The sequence below is a fragment of the Megalobrama amblycephala genome, linkage group LG23, assembly GCF_018812025.1.
Source record: "Megalobrama amblycephala isolate DHTTF-2021 linkage group LG23, ASM1881202v1, whole genome shotgun sequence".
Taxonomy (NCBI): Eukaryota; Metazoa; Chordata; class Actinopteri; order Cypriniformes; family Xenocyprididae; genus Megalobrama; species Megalobrama amblycephala.
The window spans coordinates 10,136,827-10,163,750 of NC_063066.1; the positions used below are offsets into that span (position 1 = coordinate 10,136,827).

At 37.7% G+C, this 26,924-nt stretch overlaps 1 protein-coding gene and 1 long non-coding RNA gene across 16 annotated transcripts in view; one reads left to right on the forward strand and one right to left on the reverse strand.

Moving 5' to 3' along the window:
* Positions 1–26,924, reverse strand: part of dlg3 (discs, large homolog 3 (Drosophila)) — a 106,262-nt gene that overhangs the window by 3,127 nt on the left and 76,211 nt on the right. For 8 of the 15 annotated variants that reach the window (XM_048175854.1, XM_048175860.1, XM_048175866.1 and 5 more), the window contains 13 exons: positions 21,397–21,553; positions 20,582–20,684; positions 11,704–11,818; positions 8,404–8,580; positions 8,227–8,302; positions 7,710–7,739; positions 5,713–5,812; positions 2,906–2,947; positions 2,593–2,643; positions 1,821–1,922; positions 1,552–1,724; positions 1,303–1,412; positions 13–104 (listed from right to left, as the gene is read on the reverse strand). In XM_048175854.1, the coding sequence (XP_048031811.1) occupies positions 13–104; positions 1,303–1,412; positions 1,552–1,724; positions 1,821–1,922; positions 2,593–2,643; positions 2,906–2,947; positions 5,713–5,812; positions 7,710–7,739; positions 8,227–8,302; positions 8,404–8,580; positions 11,704–11,818; positions 20,582–20,684; positions 21,397–21,553 (1,328 nt within the window). Of the gene's footprint in view, positions 1–12; positions 105–1,302; positions 1,413–1,551; positions 1,725–1,820; positions 1,923–2,592; positions 2,644–2,905; positions 2,948–5,186; positions 5,233–5,712; positions 5,813–7,709; positions 7,740–8,226; positions 8,303–8,403; positions 8,581–11,703; positions 11,819–19,200; positions 19,659–20,581; positions 20,685–21,396; positions 21,554–26,924 lie in introns of those variants that run through there. The other 7 variants (XM_048175864.1, XM_048175869.1, XM_048175857.1 and 4 more) reach the window with 4 other exon arrangements.
* LOC125258792 lies at positions 19,830–23,021 on the forward strand. Its single transcript, XR_007182682.1, has 4 exons — positions 19,830–20,374; positions 20,521–20,700; positions 21,424–21,612; positions 21,851–23,021. It is a non-coding gene; the product is annotated as an uncharacterized LOC125258792 (long non-coding RNA).

Genomic DNA, 26,924 nt, shown 5'->3' on the forward strand with positions numbered 1-26,924 from the left:
AAAAAAAAATACCTGTGAAATACTCTCCAAACTCTTGTTCAAGCTTCATTGCCTTATCAAAGACTTTATTGGCTTGCTCATATGTCTGCCTCTTATTCATTTCCCTGTTAAACACAAAGATATGCATTACTTATTTCCAAATGCACAAGCACATACTGCAGTTCAGAATGATGAAAATGATAGTTATGATATACTGTATACAATAAGACAAAATAATGATAAACTACCATTCAAAAGTTTGCAGTCAGTATTAATTTTTAATGTTTTTTTTTAAAGTCTTATGTTCTCCAAGGGTGTATCTACTTAATCAAAAATACAGTAAAAACATTGTGAAATATTATCACAATTTAAAATAACTTCCTATTTAAACATGTTTTAAAATGTCATTTATTCCTGTAATGGCAAAGCTGAATTTTCAGCATCATTACTCCAGTCTTCAGTCACATGATCCTTCAGAAATCATTCTAATATGCTGATTTGCTGCTCAAGAAACATTTCTTATTATTATCATCAATGTTGAAAACAGTTGGGCTGCTTTTTAGGATTCTTTGATGAATGGAAAGTTATAAAAAAAAAAAAAAAAAAAAAAAAAGAGGGGAAAATAGGGAATGCACTAAAATGAAAATTGTGGGCCAAAACTGAAAATTCAGGATACACTTGTCCAAAGACCGAAAATATATTTTTTGTACAAACACTAAAATTTAACACAAATTTAAATATCACACAAGGCAGTTTTTATATCAACTTTTTATTATATGTTTCTACTCCCATTTGGTGGTGAAATATAAACACTTAAACAGTGGCTGTAATAATTTGCTTTCAAACATGCATGAAATAAATAAGACATCACAAAATGCTGCTCTCTGGAGTTATTTTTTTCTAGCAAACTAAAGAGATTGGATTTTGAGAACATTGAGGTATGTTTACTTGACAACGATGTACTAAAAGTGGAAACGTTTTTCCTTTGTGTTCGTCCATCGCATAACATCGTTTTCAACCAAAAATGGAAAACTTTTTGTGTAAACAGCCCCTGAATGGCTTTCTTGAGGTAAATGTAATTGGAAACAAAAATAAAATTGAACTATAATGTCCTCAGTGCTTCTGATTTATGGGAATTATAAAAAAGGAGCAAGTGGATTTTTACCATTATAGGCTGGTTGTTTACACACACACTGCAGACACACATCAGTGTTCAAAATGAATTTTGCCTAATAGGCCCCCTTTAAAAAAAAACATTTCCTTACTTATCCTTAACTTTTGAATGGTAGCATATACATATACTTTACAAAATCTTACACTTACATTAGGGCCTCCACAGATTTTGGCTTGATGAAAATGGCGATTGGATAGAGCTGTGCTTGCTGCAGTCGCTTTATGGCATTCCCAGACACATCCAGGATACAGTGTTTCCCCTACAAGAAGATTAAAGAAACCCTTTGTCACATCCTGTGTCACACTTTCACTGCACACAATAATTGCCACAGGGAAAATATTTTAGGATTAAACAGGAGTTTAGATCCTCTGGCATGTTTACACTAGGGAGTCACTGACCCTTTCAGCCACTGCCCGAACAGACAGGATGCTGGTCCCATACAGATTCTCATTGAACTGGCCGGCCTCGATAAATTTGTTGTCCTGAATATCCTTCTCCATTTGCTCCCTTGAAGCCACAAAGTGGTAGTCCTGCCCGTCCATCTCATTCTCTCGCCGAGGACGAGTTGTATCTGAGGAATCATGCATTTTACAAGTATTGCCAAAACATTTCATGATAAAGTTGTTTTGCATGTAGCCAGTATGGCCTTTTTTTTTATTACACTCACGTGGAACGCAGGATCCAAACTTGTGAGGAAACTCCGAGATCAAGTCATCGTTTACTCTGTCCTTCATTGGACCCAGGATAATCACAGGCCTTGTGTAATGGACTGAAAGGAAAGCCAAATCAATGTTGGTCAAAAATTTCCAGCCTGGAGAATTATTTCTTGGCTTTATGGACAACATCATGGAAAGCAGGATTTTCCCTTCTATTTTTAAATACAAGTGTTCTATGTACATATAAGCTTTCTTCCACAGTCCATCTAGATAATTTGTGAAAACTAAACTGCAAACACGAGTCAGAAATCGATCACATTAACAGATGACGTACACATTTGCATATCACCCATCACCTACTGCTTGACCCACCCTAATGAAAGACAGTTTAAACTACGGCACACAGACTTCTCGTTACAGCCACAACAAAAACCCTTAGTATATTTACATGTACATCAATTTAAATTTTTCTGAAATAATTTGTCTTTTTTTTAAATGAAGTAAAAAAAAAAAAATCAGTCCATCTTTTGTACAGAGAAATGGACACTATAGCGTGCCGTGACCACACAAAAACAAGATTATAACTGTGCATGTAAAGCAGTGACTAATCCAGAAAAACATAACTCTTGGAATTTGGTGTGTTGTCATGTGGGTAGTGTAAACTAGGATTAAGGGTCAGAGTGAGACTGGGAAAAGGTCATGTAAAACTAAATTAGAACCATTTCAAATATTATAAATGGACTTAAAAAGTGCAGAATGTCGTTTATGTTTACGAATACTTACTCTCCTGTCGAATCACTGGCTCATATGATAGAATTGTGTCTTCCTGACCCTCTGCATAATGAGAAATGGCAAAATTATCCACATGAAACATGGTTCCATTTATCATCATTTAATACAAAAACAATCCACTTGAATTACCACTGGAATGAACGTGTAGGTGACACGAGTATATCTATGAATCAGTTTTTTGTTCAAGCACTAAAAGGTTAATGGCTTGACGCTGATCAAATGCACCTTGGCAGACTATATTGGGACAGATTTAATGCAGTAAGTAATGAAAAGCATAAGTTAAAGGATGTTTAGAGCCACTTACTGGAACTGCTTTCGCTGTCACTGGTGTTGGATGTCAAGCACTCTGTGGATATAAGATGAGGTACGTTTAGAAACGTCACAACGCACACTTTCACCCATATGTAAGATTAATACTATATCCAGCACAGCTTTGGATGAAACTATATACCCTCCCCTGCCATCATGCCAAGAATAGAAAAGGCTGAGCGAAGAGAGGAAAACAAACACAGAGAACTTTTGGGCACTTAAATGGCTGCCGTTTCCTTAGAAGGGAAATGGTAGGATGAGGCAGCAATTGGAAATTAAGTATTTCCTTTTCCTACGACCCCAGTGATCTTAGATTCTGTGCTGAGCGTTTCCTATGACCTTGCCAATGTTCAGTTCATCAGACAGTGATACTGCTCCTCATGCCAAAGTAAACAAGCTAGCATTGGGTTCCTTACAGGAATCAAATAACAAACATCCCTTAGATACAGTGACAACATGATAGTGCTGGGATCCTGCCCAATATGAGCTGGTTCTGAAGACACTATGGGTCCTGAAGAGGTCTGCCATAGATTCACTTTATATTTAGTGTGTCATATGGCAAACAGATCTTTGATTTAAGAATATTTATGCGTTTAAAGCCTATATGAAATCAAAATTTATCTTACTTGAATTTACTTCATTAATGCACATTCCTTATTGTGTGAGATTTGTCAATGTTCGTTACCTCTTTGTAATCTTTTAAAACGTAATTTCAAAAGTTTCTTTTTCCACTGATATCACTTAAGCCATACAGATCATTAGATAATGTTGACCGATAGAAAATACCTACTAAAGCATGGAGTCATCAAACTCACATTAGGTCTGGCTCCATAATAGGGGTGTAACGATACGCTCAGGTCACGATACGATACGTATCTCGATACGGAGTTCACGATACGATACGTATCACGATATTTTGAACAAAATGAAACTGAAATTCAAACAAGATTTATTAAAAAAACTAATAATTAATTAACAACAAATAATTTTCCTTGTTGTACATACAAGATCACATTTCAATAAAATAAATAAATATAAAATTTTAATAAAAACCTTCTGTATTCAAATTAACAGTTGAATAGGGCTGTCTGTCACTGAAAAAAAATGTTAAATTTAACATGAACTTAGAATTATGAATAGGGGCCGTTCACATATCGCGTCTAAAAGCGCGTGGAAGGCGCGGCTGCACCGCTTCTCCTTCTTTCCAAAGCGCTTGTGCTCCTGTGGCGTCGGTCGTTGCTATGCAACCATGAACTGAGCTCTCCAAGAGGATCAGGATGTTTCTGCAAAGGATAAATGATTTCTAGCCCTTGCATTAGTTTTACTACGAGATATATTGATGGAGATAAGATATAAAAACCACCATGTACAGCTATGATCAGCTGTTCGGCTGAGCTTTTGATGTTTTGTTACGGAAAGGCCATAGCTGATCGGTTGATTCTTGTCACACGACCTGCGGTGCGCTTGCGGCATTCTGAGAAGTTGGGAATTGCATGCGCGTCGCGACCGCGTTGATCCAATTATGAGCGCGCCTGCCGCGCAGCTACATTTGAAAATAATAACTGACTTGCACGCGGAAAAGACGCAATATGTGAACGGGCCCACAGAACTTCTTAAAGCAAAGCATCGCAAGCGTCTTTTGCTTTTCTGTGAGCACAGCTGTTGCTGTGCACTGCGGTGAAAGAAAGCCACGACTTTTCTCACGCGACCATGCAAGAGACTGACATGAGAAACGTTTAAACCTTGCAAGATTCAATGTGTGCCCGAAACACTTACTGAACTAGAGAGCTGATTAAGACACACCATCTACGATAAATCGTTACACCCCTAATACTTATAGTAATTTAAAAATGTGGTAGCATTGGATCTGGACAGGAAGGATAACTCTGGGAGTTGGAAGGGGTGTGTCGCGATTCTGCCTTCTCACATCGCGATACAGGTTCGTGGACCTGCGTATCGCGATTTCGGTTTCATATCGCATATCGTTACAGCCCTACTCCATAATGATATGTTACACCCACTTTTCACCTTCTAATCAATACTCGACGGATATAATCAAGTCCTACATTTTTAGTGGCTAAACATCCTGTTTCGCTTGTAAATTCATCACTAAAATGAGTTCAAAAAGTGGCAGATGATTCTTAATCAGAGAGGAGACTGAGTGAGAAAGAGAGGGAGGAACAGAAAGAAAGAATAAAATGTGTGTGTGGTGTGTGGCACAGCCGGTTCAGTTAGCTCAGGGAACAGCTGCTTGACAAAAGGAACCACACACTTACTCAAACTCTTTGATCCATAAAAGTCATCGCTTAACCCTGGGAAGTCCTGAGCGTCCCGACAGGTGAAAGCAAGAACAAAGAGAGAGAGCAGAAAGGAAGAAGAAAGAGGTTAGTGAGAGGCTAGTAGAAGAGAGGTGTTGCACTCTCAAGGGATGAAGGAATACTAACATCACCTTGCTGTGCGCTGAAAGATCTGGGTTGTCCGTTTGCAATTTTAGTACAGGGGATTTCCATGTAACATCAGTCACAAAATTTAAAGTCCAAATGCTGACGGAAACAGTTCTAAACTAGTCTGACACAGATAGACGTTTGAGCACAGCATTTGAGTGTTAGTGCAGCCTCACACCTGTGAGAAGTACTGAGGTCCCCCTCAGAGCAAGACATAGGCCAGAGAGGCCCCGATTGGCTCTTTTTTTCCTCACAGAAAGGTCAAGAGCCAATCAGAAGCCGTCTCCAGGGTGAGTGACAGTGACAGGATGAAGCATGAAGGACAGCATCAGAGCCCTAGTCACCCGCTCATACTCACGTTCGGTCTCCACCAACTCCTGCACTATATTCTCCTTGCTCTTGTAAAACGGGAACTTGCGCGACAGGTTGAAGCTTTTTTTGCGCTTCACTTTGACTGGCTGCGTGGAGATGAGCCCATGGTGGGGAATGGGGATGAGGAATGAAACAAACACAAAAAACAGAATGGGTTTCAATGTAATTCACAACACACATGCAAAAATAAAACCAAAGATGACGTGTGGTTGCACAAACAACGTAACTGGGGATAATGAATGTAAACGTAGCTCAGATGTAAAGCTACATTCAGAAAAAAAAGTTTATTTTAATAAAGTTTTAACTCTGAATGTAATAAAGGGAATATGCAATTGAACAATAAAAAAAAGATGTGAAAATCTTCTTGACTGCATAAATTGCTGATAGAGATGCACCGGTCGACCGGCCATAAAAGCGGAACCGGACGTTTTTTATTTTTATTTTGGCCGATCTCTATTGTTCACAAACCGCATTGCAATCATTTCCCAAAATGTCATTTGTGTGGAAATATTACGAAGTCTGTAAAGGGGATGTTAACACAGGCCAAAGATGGGATGCGCTGAAGACCGACGCAAAGAAGAGAACGCAGATATGCCAGCACAGCAAATACTGTACCAGGCACAGCAAGCTCACTGTTCGTAATGCCCGAAATATTGGACGAAAAAAAAAAAAAATTTAATTGGGGGTGGGGGTTTATATGAATATATCTCTGAAGGGAACTGACTGTCTTTCGAAGGTACTTTCCTTTCCACTACCCCTATATAAAGTAGTGTTTATAAGCGCAGCAGTGCTTTGTGTACAGCAGTACCCAAAGAAACCCCTGCTGTTACATAAGCGCCACCTACTGTCAGAGAGTGAATTTGCCTTTTCATTCAGTCCGTCTGCTGTTTTTGTTTTATGTCTTTTGTAGCATAATTTCAGAAATCTTAAGTCAGACCATTCTGTTTTTGCTTTAAATCTTGAAATTTTACAAATCAAATTCAAATAAAAACATATTTATGGTACATGGTGTAGCATCTTTGTTTGGATCGTGATTAAAATGCAGTGTTTTCCTCTAATTTCAAAAGGCTACAGATATTTTAAGGCCAGTTTGCCTGTTATAGAGCAAATTAAAAAACAAATTTTCTTAAAGAAATCTGAATCTGTCAATTTGGTTGTAAAAAATTCAGAATGGGAATCGGCCATTAAATATCATGATCGGTGCATCATTAATTGCAGCAGAAAATCATGGGTGTCAATGGTAAAAAAAAAATTTAAAAAAAAAGTAGGTGAAGTGTGTAATTTTAAAATACTTTTGTAAAAACACGTTTTTGTCTCACAGTTTAAATGTGCAGAGTCAACTACACTACCATTCAAATATTTGGGGTCGGAAAGATTTTTGTATGTTTTTGAGAAAAGCCAAGTATGCTCACCAAGGCTGCATTTATTTGATTAAAAATACAGTAAAAACAGCAATATTATAAAATATTAGCATAATTTAAAAAGAAACGTTTTCTATTGGAATATATTTTAATATGTAGTCTATACCTGTGATGGCAAAGTCCTTTTAGCAGCCATTAATCTAATATTTAGTGTCACATGATCCATCAAAAATCATTCTAATATGCCAATTTGATAATTTCAGGAAACGTTTTTGTAATATTTCAGGAAACATTTCGTATTATTATCAATGCTGAAAACAGTTGTGCTGCTTAATATTTTTGTGGAAACGGTGATACATTTTTTCAAGATTCTTTGATGAACTAAAAATTCAAAAGAACAGCATTTATTTGAAATAGAAATATTTTGTAACATTATAAATGTCTTTACTGTCTTTATCTTATCGACCCCAAACTTTTGAATGGTAGTGTACAAATATGCCATTTTGCACATTGTGCACGTTCAAAACATTGCTGTTTGTTTGAGCATCCTGACCAGTCCATTACACACTTCACCCTTAAAAGGTCAGTTCACCCAAAAATTAAAATTTGGTCATTTACTCACCCGTATGTCGTTCATTCTGCCAAATATCTCCTTTTGTGTTCCATGAAAGAAAGAAAATCATACAGGTTTGGACAACATGAAGGTAAATAAATGACAATTGTCATTTTTGGGTGAACTATCCCTTTAGTTTACAGTGAAAAGAGTGGGCATCTAAACATAAAAGTTTTTCTCAATCCTGAGTCTGGAGGGTCCCCCACAGCCAATCCAGGGCATGGAGTATTCTACTAGTGAGCAGAACGGTAGAATCAGGTGTGTGGTGAGGGAAACATCAGAAATGTAAAGTGTTGGGAGGCCTTCACGACCAGGATTGAGGAGCATTGATCTAACCATCACAGCTGATTATGATGGCACAGAGCATGTTTGTAATTGTACACTTTTGTTTGTGTCACTGTGAGAAATGAGATGCTCAGTAACAGGAGCCTCCAGGATACTGTGAGAAGCCACCAGTTCCCACACTCAGGGGAAGTGGGGCAGCTCCCATGAGTCCTTTACAGGAGGAGGACGACGATTCACTCACCCTGTTAGACTCAATCATGCCCGTCCTTGCGTGGAACTTGACTGTTTTTAACCGTGCACGCTCTTTCTTTTCCACCCTGTGGATCAAAAAATAAAAATGTGTGACTGGCAGTGAACACACTCCATTACTACAGGGGAAATGTTGTAATTTTATCTTGGCTTGTTGGCAGTACTGTACCTTTTCTTGCTTGGTATGACCCCAATTTGCTCACTCTCCCCATGGGGTGTAACCAGCCGTGCCTGCCACCACTCATCATCGGAGGCATTGATGACATGCAGGATGTCCCCATAGGAAAAACTCAGACCCTGGCTAGGGAGGCAACTGTCCCTGGTCCTGTCATAGTCAAAAAGTGCCCTGGGAAAATCAAATGAAACAATTCATACATCAACAGTGTGCTAGATGAGTGGATGTTCAGGTTTCATTGTAAAACATCTGTTGTGTTTGAGTAAAGGGTGGGTGTACAGCACAGCAGTACATCATAGGACATCTGCACCTTATTTTTGTTGTTTAAATTTGTTTAATAGATGCTTCCTTATCGAGAGCAACTTACAGTACACTTCTAACCAAAGACATAACTGTTAATATTTTAATGATTAAATATGTGGAAGATTTAAAAAAAAGTCAGCACAAGTTTGCATTTATTTGTTCAGATACAGTAAAATATTACCGTGACATTTTAATACAATTTAAATTAATGTCTTCTGTTTTAATCTGTTTTAATTTATTCCTGTGATGTCATTACTCCAGTCTTCAGTGTCACATGATCCTTAAGAAATCATTCTAATATGCAGATTTGAAACATTTCTTATTATCAACGTTGAAAACAGTTGTGCTGCTTCATATTTTTGTTGAAATTGTGATAAATTTTTTCAGGATTCTTTGATGCATAGAAAGTACAAAAGAACAGCATTTATTTGAAATAGAAATATTCTGTAACATTTTAAGTTTCTTTTGATAAATGTAGCCCTTGCTACATAAAAGTACTAGTTTCAAAAAAAAAAAAAAAACTTCAAAATTTTGAACCATAGAATGTTTATTAGTTATGGTACAAATTGAACGTTTAAAACAACTTTAAGATTCAACTTTTACACGCAAGTGGAAAGCAGCCACCTACAATGGCACTTCTTTTTTTTTTTTTTAAACCAATGTCTGCCTTTCTCCAAATCAGGTAAGTCTGTTGGGCAAATGGTATGTCACATAATTAATAATTATTAGCCAATATTTATAATATTCCCCGATTTTTCATACTGTTGCTTGCTATGCCCTTCACAGTCAGTCCCTCTGGATAAACCTGTGTTTAAGCACTCAAGGCCACAATAGTGATAGAGGACCCCATTATCATCATGAGAGGGAAACCAGATGGCTGATCATGTTGAGTACAGAAACAGTCAGGCATTGTGTTCAAAGCTGAATGTCTTTACCTTGTCAGACAGGTAAATCCAAATGAAAGGAGAAAAACCAGTGGAGCAGGCCTTCCTGTTTCTCTACATACCGCTCTCCAAGGAAACACTAATTATAAGCCCACTGAGACACACACACACTTAGTTTGCTGAACAGCTAAATCGAGGACAACATCAGGACTGTGTTTTAAGATAAAGCAGTGCGGGGTGGGATCAGTGCTGACTGACATGGCTATACCATTTGACACACATTTATCTCATCACTGCACTGCATTCACAGGAATGTTAAAATACTTTGAGATCTCACGCTTACCATCAACACGTGTGGTCAGCTGACTCATGAACTCACAGTAGCTGAACATTGCGTTTAGCACACTTTAGTTGCAAGCTACCATCAGAAGTAGGCCACACATTCATTGGGCATGTTATATATTTAATATGCACATAACTGGACTGTCACCCATTTCTTTTAAAACTATCAAAACATCACCTAATTTTAAATAAGATCTTGCTATAAATCTGACCATGACGCAATTACACATCAAAAAATATTAGTGCCATTTCACTTAATTTTCATAAAAAACAATTCAATTTCTTTTAAATTGAAATTGCCATGAATTATTTTGTAATCCCAATTCTTTATTTCATATTATTTGAATTTGGTTTTGAACTTTTTTTTTTTTTTTTTTTTTTTAATAATTTCTCAATGGTTTGGCCCAAACCAAATTTCAAATTGCTCAGGTTCTCTCAGGTTTGACTTCTCCCAACAATTAGTTTCAGTACTTTCCTCAGATGTTCAAGTGCATTCAGACCCAGAATCATAAGCTGCCTTTCCACTGCACACAACATTCGGAAATGAACTTTCATCATGATCATACGTGGCAATATTGGGAGAGAAGCTCGTTCTCGCTGCTTCGTAAATCTGGCGATACTCGCAGAGATGCATCCTCTGAGCCAGGTTGTGTTTTATCTTGTGTTTGACCGCAATATTTCTTTTTGCGTCTCTAGTAATGTGCACTGCAGTCTTTGTGTCGCATACGGTGCAATTGCTTAAGTTAATTTTTTTTTAACACATTCAAAGCTCAAATCGGATCTTAAAATTCCACATCCACACATGGTCGGGACTCCACGCAGCCCGTTTAACTCTCCATTGGTCCATCGGTCATCACTTGTCAACTACAGTGGAAAGGCGGCTATAGAAGGCCACCTCAGAATGTTTACTTTTCATCCATTCTTGAGTGTTTACTGTGGTCTGTTCTGGCTTAATGACCTGCGACTGAAGTACAGATCTCTAACACAGGGCTAAACGTTCTGCTCCACAATGACTTGATAGATCTCTGATTTTATAGTGCCATTCAAAGATTCAAGGTACCCATTGCCAGAGGCAGCATAACAGACACCAAAACAAGAGTCATCTTGCGTTTTCTACCATGGAGACCATTTTCATTCAGAGAGTGACAGGTGGTTGGCCTCAAAACTGTTGCACCTTGAGCTAGATGTTCAGTTTGGATCTGTTTTGTAGATTCTCTTTGTTCCCTTTCTACCATTTGCACAATCTTTCATTGCTCTTCAATTAATTTTCCCTCTTACTGCCATGTCCAGGGACTCTGGTTACAGTCCCATGGACTCTAAACTTCTTTATAAAATAATACAGTGTGCCTCAAAGCAAGCACTTCTCTTCATTTTAACTGACTGAGTGTGGAATACGTACAATAAGGTTTTAGCAAATATATCTGATGGTTACCAATAATATTATGAGATATCTTTGTACTACAAAAATTATTTCAGTTCTTGTTACTGCTTTAAGTCTCACTGCAAACAAAATGCATGTGTTGATGACAAAGATGTATAATTGAACACTTTTTAGAAATAAATAGTGAATTATTGAAATTTAATGCAAGACAGCTAATACTCAAGTTCAAACATGCCTTGATTATTTTAACTAGAATTTTACACCAAACGTTTTGAATCTAATTGGCTTCTATGGCTGTTTGTTCGATTGAAAAGCACTTTTATAAATGTTATATATCAAATATCAGTACAACTGAATGAAGGAATCTGAGGATGAAGAAGATACCTGACGTAGAGGGAGCGTTTCTCACTGGTGCGGAGAGAGCCGGAGCCAGAGCTCATGCTGCTGTTCATCATTTGCTCCCTCAAGTCGTGGATCTTGGACTCAAAACGACTGTATTCTGGAAAGAGACAAGTCACACAATCCGTCAGCAACACCTATATTTACAGTGATATTCTGGGCTTTGCTCCAGGTTTTATGAGTGGAAGTGCTTGTAGAGCAGGGCAGAGAAGGAAAGCTCAGCAGCTTATTGAGAACTGATTAATGACCTGGAGAACAGATGGATATTAATCATGTATCTGCATGAGCTATACGCTAATATCTCCTGCCAGATAATTAATTATGCATATTAATTAAGTAGAACATGCACTATTCAGTATAACGGAATGAAAACCTCCAACAAACGTCGGACCGAAATAATTTTTCACAGTGAACAAGGCTTTCGTTTCTGAAGCATGATGGCTGATTGTACGGTGGCCTTTAATTAAACGTGCACACCTCTGCTGCAGTGTGGTCGGGCAACTCACAAGCTTAGCAACCGGATCACACGGACATGCAAACAGCAAAATGCATGGGCAAACACGGATAACACATAGCCGAGGAAAGACTATTGTTTTTGTAAGCACTGGGATTTACCTTGGAAGTCTAATATAGATCATCCATTACAAAGACTTTATGATTTTCAACCGGATTCGTAACCTTGTATCCGAGGATCAAAAGTCGACCTTCCAAAAAAACAGAACCTGAGGCAGGAATTTCAATTTCGTGAGAAATTGAATACATGAGAACTTGAAAACTCATAACAGCAGTAACTCCAAGTCTAAAGCTCAATGCAAAGCCGAAACTTAGACTTCATTGTCAGCAGAAACCGCGCCTGCGGGGAGCTCTTCTGTAAACGCCCTATCTGTCACAAATGGGTTAACAACATGCAGGAATGACAGGGCAAGGTAAAGTAATCTGACACCACCTGCCTGTAACCAGGGGAACACCCCAATGGAGAGGTGGAAGGAAGCAGCTAGAAAAACTTGTTGAAAAATAATTATACTGAAAAAAAGAAGCTAAATGTACCACATCAGAAAGAACAAAGTCAAAGTCAGACAAAGTCTGCAACAAAGGTTTGTATGCTAATTACAGACATCAGAAGCTTCAAAATCCACTGCACTCATCTTATACAGAATACAGCAGAGTAATTCACCCCACTGGTCAGACACTCCATGGGTAATACAATACACATATGACAGCCGACACAGGCAGCTGGGTCCTCTCAGCCTGTTAGACACACAGTTCCCAACACACAAAGGCTAATGCTAAAGCGCAAGGTCTTCGTTAAGTGTGACCCATCAACATGAGACCTGGGGAGAATCTGGGGCAGCTCTGCCTCACACTCACATGGCCTCACTTGCCTTCATTATGTGCAGGGCTTTTATTTTTGAGGAGTGGGGATTGGCTGCAGTCTGCCTCTTTGTCAATGCAGTTATATAATATTGCAGCCATGTGCTTTCAACATGAAAGCATGTATAGGGGCTAGGTTATGATTAGCACAGCGATCTCAACAGGCATGCAGGTTAGTGCCACAAACAGAAATGATTTACTCCATCTTTTGATTTAATCAGCCATGTGTGGCATCTCATGATTCCTTGTAGAAAATAGTCTTTATTATAATAATTTACAACATAAAAAAAACATTCATTTTGTGATTTGTACTAGATTAGATTTAATAGTGTTATTAAATCAAATTATTAGTTTCTTAATATTAAGTGAGTGTTAGATGACACCAAAGGTAATCTAAATGTAAAAAAATGGAGAAAAACACATGCACAACTAAATATCGACTATCGTATCGGCCGATATACAACCAATACTCATAACACTCATTAATAAAAATCGAATATCATCCAGTAGTCAGTATGGAACAGATATACTCTATATCCCTAAAAACAGAAAAATGGATTTATATTAAATATTGGATTTATATTAAAATTAGTCAAAAATGAAAGTAAACGGTCTCCAACTGCCTGAAACATCTAGGATATTATTAGGCCAAAAACATTAGGGCTGCAACTAACGATTATTTTGTTAATTGATTAGTTGGACGATTATTTTTTCAATTAATATAGTCATTTATTACAATACCAGTCATAATAAAGAGAGAACACAAATATTTTAGGAATCTATCAAAAACTTTTTGAAACTAAAAATGGTATTGCCATTTATTAGGAAAATAACAAACTGAAACAACTAAATAGTTTCTAAATAATATTCACACATAATATCCAAAAAAAAAAAAAAAAAACTTTTGACTGTTGACTTTTGACTTTAGACTCGTTTTGACTGTAACTGGGCATCTGAAAAAAAAAAACAACTATGAAGTGTTTTACTTTTTCCTGCCGTTCTTGTAAAACAGTAAAATCAAAATTCATGGATAACAACAATAAATATATTGTAGCTTTAGAAATACTGCTGTAACTAAAGAGCTTACTGGTGGATTAATCATTACAGAAACATGAAAAATGATTTTAGTAATCACCAATACTCATGTGTGTTTATGCTGCCATGACCTATGGCACAAACTTTACATTGGGTATCAGATGTCTAATAACTTTAGCACTGTATAGTGAATATAGTTTAAATCTCTACTCTACTTTCAAAATTAAGATAGTAATAAAAACACAAACTCAGTGTTAACCAACAGACAAGATAAATGTTCTGCAGGAACACACAATCACCTCTTACTGTCATTTCTTTATCCTGTAAATAGGCTATAAGAAATGCCTTACATTTATATTCAATTACATGTTGTTATCCCTACAGTATACTCTCATAAAATACTTGAATGACATGTTGATTTTTAAATCTAAATTTAACTTTAAACAACAGATATTTCAGCAAAATGAATATTTTTGCACTGAATATTAATTGTCTCCCTCTCTCCCGCATTCCGTCTGTCTGACGCGGGTGCGCACGCCGGCGCTCATTCAGTAAAGTTTGAAGTTCAACGCAGACTGTCAGGATGAGCCTTTATGCAAAATGGAAATGTTTGCGTGAATTTGTAACATTTACAGATAAGGATATAGCCATAGAATTCACATTTTGCGCTGAGGACGCACATGCATCTGTCAAAGCGCCTGACAGGGCAAGCCATTACGCTAATGCATTAGATTGAAGTTTAGAATAAATAATTCTCATGTTTTGATCAGCTTTGATCTCGTACCTTTCCCGCAGCAGCTCACTCTGTTTCCACCACTATTTTTAGATGCATTTTGGTCCATAGAAATGCGTTATTCGGTGCTGTAATTTGACGCGACTGGCGGAAGTCTTCCGTGCACGGTGGTCAGAGCCAACTAATCGATAATGAGAATCGTTGCCATTGATTTTCATTATCGATTATTATCGATTTTATCGAATAGTTGTTGCAGCCCTAAAAAACATTAAAAAGATAATGCAAGTGCAAATGTTGTAAATGTTTCACAGAATTGGAGACTAAGTGCCTTTTTTTCCTTTCTTTTTTTTTCCTTTATTTTGGTGTCCTGATTTTTTTAAACCCAACCCTTTTGTCATGCGACATGACAAAAGACAATAGAACCCATTATAAACAGTGATGCGGTCTACACTGGATGTGGCGCGACGCAGCACGACAAATCCCCGACAGTATGCTAATGCCTTGTTCTATTTATGACATACTCCAAGCGATACTTCTCATAGGAGGATCAAATGGATTTGCAACGGTCGCTTTGTCACGTCCAGTGTAGAGAGCTAAATCACAAACATTATGCGGTTGCTAAGATGCTCTGAGTGTTCTTTAAGTGCATTGATATGCGGTTGCTAGGGTGTTCTGGATGTTTGCTTAGCAAGTCAACCGAGCTCAAACCCATGCTTCCATGATATTATACTTTTTGGGTCCCTCCTTCATTGTAAGTTTTATCGTCTGACAGGCTAAAATCAAAAAGCTTAACTGGTTGTTTATTATAAGCTATGTATTAGGGTTGTCAAAAGTACAGACTTTTAAAAATGTGACAATACCAGCATTTCCCCCTAGCATTTTGAGCGGATTCTTAAACACCTTTGATTGGACATTGTGTTCATGCTCTCAACCAATATGTCTGTGATTGTCTTAATCGAGCATTTACGCAAATACACACGGGAGTATTTGAAAGCAGATATATTAGGGATCCGATGATAGACGCCTCGGTGTATCTGAGTAAGCGCTCGGTGGAAAGCGTCAAAGATGTCGGTTTACAACATGTTTTCGAAGTGCTGATCATTGTAGCCAATCACAGACATATCTGTTGAGCACGTGCACACAATGGCCAATCAGAGGGGTTTAAGAATCCGCTCAACAGTGCTCAAAATGCTAGGCGAAAATGCTGGCATCATCACATTTTTTAAAATTTAGTACCGACTTGGTACCAAAGTCTAACTTTAATTAACTCAACAAAACATCTTATATGAGATTAATCAGATATTTAAGCAACATAATCATAATATTACAACTTATATCTGCACAAAAAGACGCAAATGCATTAAGTTACATGCTTGTAAAATTGTGTAACTCCTGTTGTGGATTCTGAAACACGGCAAGTCAGCAACTAAACCCAAAGAATTCACAACGTTTTATTACAATAGTGTTCTCATTACAATGTTATATGACAGTACCAATTATAGTTCTTGATGTTGTGCATTGAAGCCAACTACCGCGTTAATTAGCTTAACCAAACGCATCCTATATATCAGTGCTTCTCACACATTGACTTTACTTGGGTGGGCCACCCAAGTATATTTGGAGACACATTTTTGCTTTTATTAATTTTATCCTTTTATACTTTTTTATCCACCCAAGATAATGAAACCATCCGCGACTGAATAACTAGTGGAAAATCTCCCCTCGCCCTACACGTTTCGTACCTGTTCGTTCTGTACGCAAGAACTGTTCACTCCCGCAGACATTACCACATGTGCGGCAGAGATGCGGTGGATGTCACAAAGGCGGCGCTGTTGCGTGTTCTACAGGCTCGCGCAACAACGGGTCACTCTGCTTCAAAGTGATTCACAATTAATGAATAGTGCACATTTATGCCAAGTGATTGCTAATGAACTCGAGTTGATGAATTATGACAATGTCTACTTTATGGCCTTTATACAATATGTTTTAGACGGTTGTAAGAATGCATATTTTATCTCTCTCATCTGAAGAATCAGCCCTCAATAGTATAGACATTTCAAAATAAGAGTCCCGGTGTATTTCAGGCTTGTTTATAATTAAAAGCCACATGCTAAGTTTTTTTCTTCTTCTTCAGGGCATTAATGGTATTTCAGTTACACAATAAATTGTACTATTTAATTTTTTTGATTTCCATTTAATTCATAGTAAACTACTGTAGTATCTCTGGCTGTAAAAAATGCCGATATATTTAAAATAAATAAAAAAGGTTAAAAAAAGACAAAAATTAAACATATGCATGGATGAATCATTTAGAATAAGATCAATAACATGTATTTGGAAAAGAGATATTTCTTTTAACACAGACTTTAAAAATATATAACGTCATTTAAGTGTAAATGTGGAATGCAAGGACAAATAAAAGAATGTGTTGTGAATGTTTCTCCATGCTGGACATAAACACTTCACAGTTCAAGTTCAATCACTGCCCCTTAAGTTAATGTATGACATGAGGAGTTCAAATTTTAACAGAAGCCAGTCTACAAATAGACCGTCCCTTTCTTACACACACACACACACACAAGTAAGATGCCATAATTTCTCTCATACTGCTGGTTCCCACCTAATTCAATGAGCTATTCTCGCACAAATTAATGTGTCACTTCTATTTCGATGTAGACGTAAGGGCCCTTGGGAGGGAGAGGCAGTCCATTTATACTTCAGGAGCGTCTGACTAAGGAGGAATATGGGGGAGAGCGTGCTGAAACAGATAACTTGCACTGCAACATTCCTGTCATTGCTGACATAGACACCAGAGAATGAACTATGCATTGACATACTACGTTTTACAAGTTAAAATGACTGTTAGTGCACTTCAAATCTTGTCAAGGGCTATAATTGATTTTCTATCCTCTTTGCCAGTCAAATATATCCACATCTTCCGTTTACAGCTAGTTAATGGGTTAGTTTACCCAAAAATTAAAATAATGTAATTTATTACTCACCCTCATGTCATTCTACAACCGTAAGACCTTCATTCATCTTTGGAACACAAATTAAGATATTTTTGATTAAATCTGATGGCTCAGTGCCTTTATGAGTTTTTACAATGCCTTACGGATCGAATCAGTGACTCGGATCTCCTATCAAATGGCTAAACTGCTGAAATCACGTGACTTTGGTGCTGCGAGTCACTGATTCGATTCGCAAAGCCCCAAAGCAGTGTTTTGAAATCGGCCCATCACTATATTGTTGAAAAGTCGTTATTTTGTTTTTTTTGGCGTCACTTCATAATATTAAGGTAGAACTACTTAACTTGCATGAACTGTTTTAAATATGTTTTTAGTACCTTTATGGATCTTGAGAGAGGAAGTGTCATTGCTGTGAATGCAGGCCTCACTGAGCCATCGGATTTTATAAAAAATATCTTAATTTGTGTTCGAAGATGAAGGCCTTACGGGTGTAGAACGACATGAGGATGAGTTATAAATGACATTATTTTAATTTTTGGGTGAACTAACCCTTTGACCATCTTTGACACATGACATTCCTGGTCTAGGGAAATTATTTGACATTTGTCAAATCATAAGCAGAAGCAGCAACAATTTAACATAAAGAAAGACTATTTCACAAAGTTATCATGCTGTAGTTTCCAATGAACTACAAAATGACAGTAATGTTTAAGATTTTTAGGCAAATTGACTTCCTGAATAAGCCCTTCCCTGCACCTGTCCTGAACTCTGCAGGAAGCTCTATATAATAAAGCATTGAACAAACATGACGGCGAAGCGTCAGGCCTCAAAGTGCAAAATATCCCGGATCTTTTTGACATAACTTAAGTTCAGTTCAAAGGTGAACTACCCAACCCTTTATACAGAATAAAAACACCATTTTGCTTATGATATAAGCACTAAATATCTTGTAGCTGTGTTTTGTCGTGCTTATGGCTTCAATATAAAACATTTCCCACGAAATATTCGAGCACACAGTTTACCGGTGTCGCGCAGCAACACAAACAAGTCCCTGACAAAACATGCTAGGCTAGAAACAATATTCATGACGTCAGCCCAACGGCTGAGCAGCTTAATAAATTGTTTAAATTATTTTCATTTATCTTTGAACGCACTAAACTTGGTTGAACAAGCAACTCGAGCTACTAGAAATCCATTGTGAACAGCAAAGATTTCCTTTTTAGAGCAGCATATTAAAAGGATACGATATAAAGCAATTATATTGACAATTTAACGTAGATTTACATCTCATTGATAGTTTTTATACCATCTATTATAACTTTATACAGATCTTTCCTGTAAATGCTTTATGAATATGAGTTGAGGTGATCTTACCCGGCGGCGGCTAAAGCACTGTGCTCAGGTCAACCTCTCGTTGTCCAACTCACTCGAAAAAACATTTTAGGTGAGAGAATAAAACAAGTCAAACAAAAGAGAATGAACTAGTGAATGCTGCACAGCGGCGTAATGAGAAAAAGGCCGTTTTCTTTAGTTTAAAATCGACAGGAAAGGTAAATAAATAGTAAAGAGTTTAATGGAAATGCTTCGGTCTGTCCTTCATTGCTCCTCCCATTCCAGCAGCGGCACCTTCTTCTTTAAAAATGAGTCTCATTCGCGCTCGAGACGCGGGATTTCAATCCGCCCCGCTCACGCGACCAGCGCGCGCTTATTCCATATCGCCGGTCAGAAAGACTTTCATAAAGATCCCGCAGATGAAAGCTAACCCTGCGCCATAAATGAGCTTTCAAAGAGTAAAGTCAAGCGCTTCCTCCACTCTGTGGTTTTTAGTCCATTCAGTTCCTTCTCCCCCTTTTTTTCCTCTCAGGTTGATCCCTCCCACTTCTGGCACAGTTTCATCCCAGTGCTTTCATTCACGAGTGAACTTTTGTTGGGAAGTCCGATTCATTTGTGCGAATCGGTTCTTTTGAACACTCGCTTAAAGAACCGGATTCAGTGATTCTTTAACGCCATCGCATGGTCTCTGACACACGTTGAGACACATTACATAATCTAAACGTTCAGATCAAGCCATACATCCGATTAGTTCCGCTAATAAATAAGTTTATTGTAATTTCAATCAATTTTAAAAGTCCCAATTCAGTTTGTTACAGCCATGATTCATCTTATAAAAGTCATTTAGTAGCCTACCTAACTATTATGTGCTTCAATGAATTGTTGACAATGGTATTGCGAACCGGTTCAAGTGATTCTTTAAAAAGATCCGAATCAAAAAACTAAACTACAGTTGCTTCTCAATGCATAGTATCTGCCCCCCTTAATTCTACAAAAGCTAAACAACTATCAGTCACTGAATGTCCTCATTTGCAAATAAGGATTCTCTCATAAAACGAGGTGAGGCTAAGTTCTTAAAGGGATATACAGTAGTATGCCACTTTGATGGAGTGATTACAGAAGCAGGCAAGACACAACAGGCACAACACATGGGTGTGTGAAGAAAGCGAGAGCAGTTTGGGGTCTTGATGCGATAATCCCACATAACAGTAGAAAGGTGAACTTTTCTTAGAAATACACTTTTTGTCTATTTTAATTCATTTACTTATTGCTCTTAAAGCAATAAATAAGAGCCTACAAAAAGCTAACTTGAATGCAACAGCTCAAATCTATTCTCATTGTTAATCTCATTCATTGTCTCAGGGAGCACAATTTCATTTGTAGTGACAAACATCATGGATACACACTGAAAGAGCCACGCTACCTTCTGGTCTGTACTGGGCAATGATGGTCACCGTCTGTCCAGCCCTCTTCAGCGCAGCAGCCGCCTGCTCATGGGTAGCATTGCGCAGGTTTACACCATTCACCTGGGACAATACCATGGTAACAGATTAAAGCAACAACCCCCACACACCACACACTCACGCAAATCACATGATGTAATGTCAGCTCTAAGACTTCATACCAATTTAAAGAGGAGACTGTATTATAAACCGTGAAAAAAGAAGAGAAGAGAAGAGAAAGATCTCTTTTTTAAGAAATGTATATTTTTATTCAGCAAGGATGCATTATATTGATCGAAAGTGACAGTAAAGACATTTATAATGTTACAAAAGATTTCTATTTAAAATAAATGCTTGTCTTTTAAATTTTCTATTCATCAAAGAATCCTAAAAAAAAAAGTTTTTCGTTTTTCACAAAAATCAAACTGTTTTCAACAGTGATATAATAAGAAATGTTTCTTGAGAACCCAATCAAGCCTATTTGAATGATTTCTGAAGGATCATGTGACTGAAGATTAGATGAATGATGCTGAAAATTCAGCCATCACAGGAATGAATTACATTTGAAAATATATTCAAATAAACAGTTATTTAAATTTGTAATAACATTTCACAATATTATGTTTTTTACTGTATTTTTTTATCAAATAAATGCAGCCTTGGTGAGCATAAGACTTCTTTCAAAAACATAAAAAAGTATTAAATATTACTGACCCCAAACTTTTGAATGGTACTACATATTTTAATGCTGTTAATCCTTACTATTTCTACTTGAGTGTCACGGACAGTTACTGACCGACAGGATGCGGTCTCCTCTCCTCAGCTCTCCGCTCAGGTCGGCTGGCCCTCCTGCCAAGATGAAAGACACGAAGATGCCCTCTCCGTCCTCCCCGCCCACGATGTTGAATCCCAAACCTGTGGAACCCTTGTGTAGAAGGATCTTCCGCGGCTCCCTGCCAAGCAGAACGACAGTGTTAAGGATCAGGCTGGCCTCGGATCACAAAAGCAGCAGGTAGGGGACAAAAGACAGACACATGTGCAATATATATATTAATGTGGTTGTTCCACTATATATATAGTGGAACAACCACATTAAGACATTTGAGAGTGGGATGGGTTTCAGAAATCTTCACAAAGCTCATTCCAGACTGCATCAAGAATTCATAGGGTAAAGGAACAATAATAATGTTTCAGTCTAGCCAGAAGGTAAATTATTATTTTGCATTTCGTCTTCCTCCTGTCATTTACAGAGAGAGGAAATCGAGAAGAACAGATCCATGAGAAAACACAACGCTCTAGTCACGACTAGAGGAGACTGGCAAACTTTCATCCACAACAAAGCTAAACAACAAGTGTTCCAGATTTGTTCCAGAAATGAGCGCTAACACATACACATGATAACTAACACACTTTCCCACACAGGCACAAAACGCATTCACACATTGAGCTCATTCCTGCCTTGTGCAGGACTGCGGTACTGTTTTAGCAGCCGTGATTCATCTGCAGGCAGAGAGGCATTCCAGACTGCCCAGAGCTGGCGCACCAGAGAGACTCGGCTACATTCAGAGGCCGGCAAAAACCCTTTCCGCATGTACTGCAGAATAACCCCAAAACCAGTTCCCAAAAATGCAACACACATCAACATTTGTAGTGACAGCTCCCTGCTTTCAGCAGGGCAGTACGCATGTTTCTCATTAGAATTCTGCACTCGGCTAGCTCTCGACATGAGCCATTCTATCTCGATTGCCCATGGTGCAGCTTTATGATGCTGAAAACAGCAATTTTATGTGACCGGACAAGCTGTGCTTTTAGGAAAGGTTTGGTCCATATATGAAACATACATAATTACACAAACTGACTATGATGTACTTTGTGTGATCTACTGGTGTACTGGAGTGTGAATCAATTTACCGAGAACCTTATGTCCATAAATTTAATGCAAGTGTTTTTAATCACCTTTTTAACCTCTGTTTATTACATGACACGCAGTAAAACCATGACCTGAACAATAGTTCCCTGTTTACTGTCGCTCTAATGGGTCTCTTGTATACAACATTATTTATTAGTTCCTCTCTTTTGCAGTCTATCCTGCTCCAAGTTGACAAACTGCAAAAGCTCACACACACTCATTTTGAACATGTATGCCAAACAACTGTGATTGATTAACCTGTTAAAACTCCAGACAGGGTTGTGTATAATTCAGAATTGAAAAATTTGCTTCTTTTTAGTTTAAGAAGTTGATTTTCCACATAAAGTTTAATTCAAGTGACATGAAGAGGAATTTAATCGCAATTCAAAGATATTCAACAGACAGTGGGTTCTGGGAAATTAAAGCTGCAGTCCATAAGTTTTGCCATCTCTGTTTGAAACCTGCAAATTGCAGTTATTTGCGAAATAATCATCTTTACGTGGGTTGTGCATCGGCACGGCTCCTCAGCGCGGATGAATCTAATGCTTTGAGGAGAATGTGTGGCTGTCAGTCACCGCACCGGTGGATACTGTACTTCTGAATCACAGATTCTACATCTTGGAAGTATGACCAAAATAAGAATTTCACCGGAAAATGTCATCTGAACAAGTAACAAATCTGCCACTTTTGTTCTGACCAACTGAGAGAAAAAAGTATTAAAATAAATCATGGTACAAATGGTGATTAAATATAATGATTGATTAGCGCATATCACATCAAAACATGCAAATTGTTATTATTGTTTATACTTTGTTCTCAAATTGTTAATGTTAACAACATTAACATAGTGTTTATTAGCGTTACCTGTAGATTTCAATTTCTGTACAGTCTAATCTCCAAAATTAATGTGTCCTACCATACAATCCGCCATCAAAATTATGTTTATTCCAGCTGCTGGGAGAAAAGGCAATAAATGATCCGCCACCTGCAGCATCCTCACATGCGATATAGCCTACTAATTGGGAATCCTTCTTTATGTAAACAGACGTGACGTAATGACACAAAGACGAAGTTCTTCCATCAGGCCTATAAACCTTTTTTCAAACAATCTTTCTCAAGCCAACATTCAAAGTTTTCACAAACACTGCTTTCAAGCTAAAATAGTCATACATTTATTTTGTTTTAATTCATTTTAATTCTACTTCCTCACATTTAAGTTCAAATTGCAATTCCACACATCCTATACCAAATGCTTTGTTGATTAAACATTAAGATTAGTTTCATTAAATGATAATCAAAAGTATTAAAATGAATAAAAACAGAGGCATATGAAAATAATTTTGTTCATTTCTTTAAAGGCAATTACTTTTAATGTCTAGGTCAAACACTTATTAGGTCTAGGGAAAAATGAAGTGAATACATGCTGAAAAGAATTGCTGTGAGATTAGTACTAGGCACTTATTTAAAATTCACTTTTTATTAAAATAGTTCCAGAGCAAATGAAACAACTGAATAGCAAATACGTTGATATTGCAGATCTGTACAATTCATGGCACCCTTGTACACAACAAGATAAAACAGTTATCAAATACAAGCAGTCACTCACTCAAACCATTACCTGGACCTACTGTACCTGTTCATGAGCGAAATGCTTGTCCTACCTCGTCTCTCTACATTAGCCTTTAACATTGGCAAGGAAGACGAGATGTTAACAGTGAACATGGTGCCTGCCGCTAGCTACCCGGCAGGGATATGAAGAATATTTTCCCCAGGACTCTGTATCTTGCTCCAGACCGGCTGTGAAGTGGCGTATGTGTATATGAGTGCTTTCTCTAAGTGAAAGGGGAGTGATGGGAAACAGCACCACATCGCCTGTCACGCGTCACCCCTGCAGGAACAGTGCAAGACTTAACTCTTACCCAGCCACATGAACTGCTATCCACCACAATAAAACATCCGCGATTTTGATTTTATCAATTAAAAATCGATGGATCATTAAATGTGGCTGCGATAACAGAGTAATTGTATCTGAATGTAAAAAGTTGGCTAAGTAGCTATTTCACTGGCTAAAATTATGCAATAGCCCATGTGGCCTAAGTGATGTCAGCCGACAAGAAAAGCTGTTTCAGAAGAAGAGGAAGTTACTTTAGTTTAATTAAAGATTTCAAAAAATGTGTCCATTTTGTACATTAAAAGGCACGCAACTCCAATGTGCAGAGTTTATTGTTATCAGTCTTTCTCTTTTAATCTCTATAGCATATAGAGATGAAACCCCTCAAAGAACCCCCCCCCAATCACCACCAAAGTACTGTTGTGGTAAGCTGAAATTTCCCAACCTTATTGAAGGATGACCACAAGGCTCAGAGGTTAACAGGGTTGCAATGCCCCAGTGCAGTCTGTCTGCTTCTCTTTACGCTCTAAGTAATTTGCTCTGATTGAGTGATTAATGGTGGATACAGTGGATACTGCTTTCCGGAAACACGTAGAGACAATTCTCCATGGCAAAAATGTTCTCTTTGGCAGAATCGTATGGCTTTCATGGTGCTGTGGGCCGCTCTGTCTTCCTCTTTCTCTGAATGCTTTCAAAGCTCTGGGTGAAAACCACCGATCTCTTCCTCAGAACACACTACTTCAGTCCCATTTGACTTCACGCCAAAAGACATTCAAGATATTTCCAGCCTCTCAGAGCAGCTAAGAATAAACCAAGTGTGTCAACAGTTTACAATCAGGTGCGTCACTGAGTAGAGCTGCCAAAAAGTACCTCAGCTTCAATTATATTCTATCCCGCCAATATTATTTGCACAGTATAAACTAAACCTAATGACAAACGAGTGACTTGAATTATCGTGTTGCTTTATTGACAATGATGTTGTTAAGATTTAGGTTCTGAATTGTCAACTGTAGTAGGAAATAAAAGCACTCAATCAGGGAATGCTTGCTTCAGATGTAAGTTAAAACTTATGCTGTGTGCCTGTGTCCGAAATCACATGCTGTCTGAGTAGGTACTACATTTGAATTTGCGACCGTTAAATAAAGTATGTTCTATATAGTATGAATATGGGTAGTATTTATGATATTTGGATGCAGGCCTACTACATCCGCCACGTTGCTACTGTCACGTGACATAACAGCGTCTATTACATCGCTTCACTTCCATTCATAAATCCTCTCCTGTGGCCTCATGGGATAGTAAAGTGGCCACTGAATGTGCACTTCAGAATCAAGGCAGACGTAGTAGGTCATCCAGGTACTTTTTGCTTACCGTTTTCGAATACTATGAACTATGAGGGATCTACAGTAAATGTGTCTATGTACGCTGCTTAATGTTTTTATGGAGACCATGATACATTTTCTTTCAGGATTCTTTCATGAATAGAAAGATTAAGAGAACAGCATTTATTTGAAATAGAATCTTTGGTAACATTATACATGTTTTTACTGTCACTTTTGATCAATTCAATGCAAAGTAATTTCTTTTAAAAAAAATCTTTATCTATTCAATTTGTATATCCTTTTTTAGTTTGATACATCAACCATAACCAGATAAACCTGAAATACACAGCTTTTCAAAACGTTACAAGATACTTAAAGTCTATATATATATATATATATATATATATATATATATATATATGTACACAAATACAGTGCCCTCCATACGTATTGGAACAGTAATGACAAAATTGCTCTGTTAGCTGTGGTGTGAAGAGTTTTAGAGTTTCATCCTTCTGCCTAATGTGAACATAAGTATTGGGACGGTTTAACTTAAAGCAAATGTAAAAGTGAAAAAGCTAATATTTTGTTGTAAATCCCTTGCAAGCAATCACAGGAGCGAGTCTTTGACCCATAGACATCACCAGACTCTTGGCTTCACACTTTGAAATACTTTTCCAGGCCTTTAATACAGCCATTTTCAACAGTTGCTTGTTTTGGGGAATTTCTGCCTTTAGTCTCCTCTTCAGCTGGGGAAATGCTTGTTCAATAGGATTTAAATCTGGAGATTGACTTGGAATGACCAGTTTGGAATGTCCTGAAAAAGATACATACCACTGGCAAGCTTCAGCAACCGACAACGACCAGGGGAGCGTTTCCCAAAAGCATAGTTGCTAACCTGTTAGCAACTTAGTTGGTTGGCAATGGGAAATTGTATTGCAACCAACAAAATTGCTTAGTTAAAAACTTAGTTAGCAACTATGGTTTTGGGAAACGCTCCCCAGGTCAGCTGAGAAAATCAGCAGCAGTTGATGATAGACAAATGACAAGGGCTGTAAAAAAAAAACTCTAAAAAAAAGTGTCAGTAAAATCACCAGCAACTTCCAGAAAGCTGGGGTGATGGTCTCACAATCTGCTGTTCACAGGAGACTTCACCAACAGAATTACAGAGGCTACACAGCAAGATCAAACATCTGATCAGA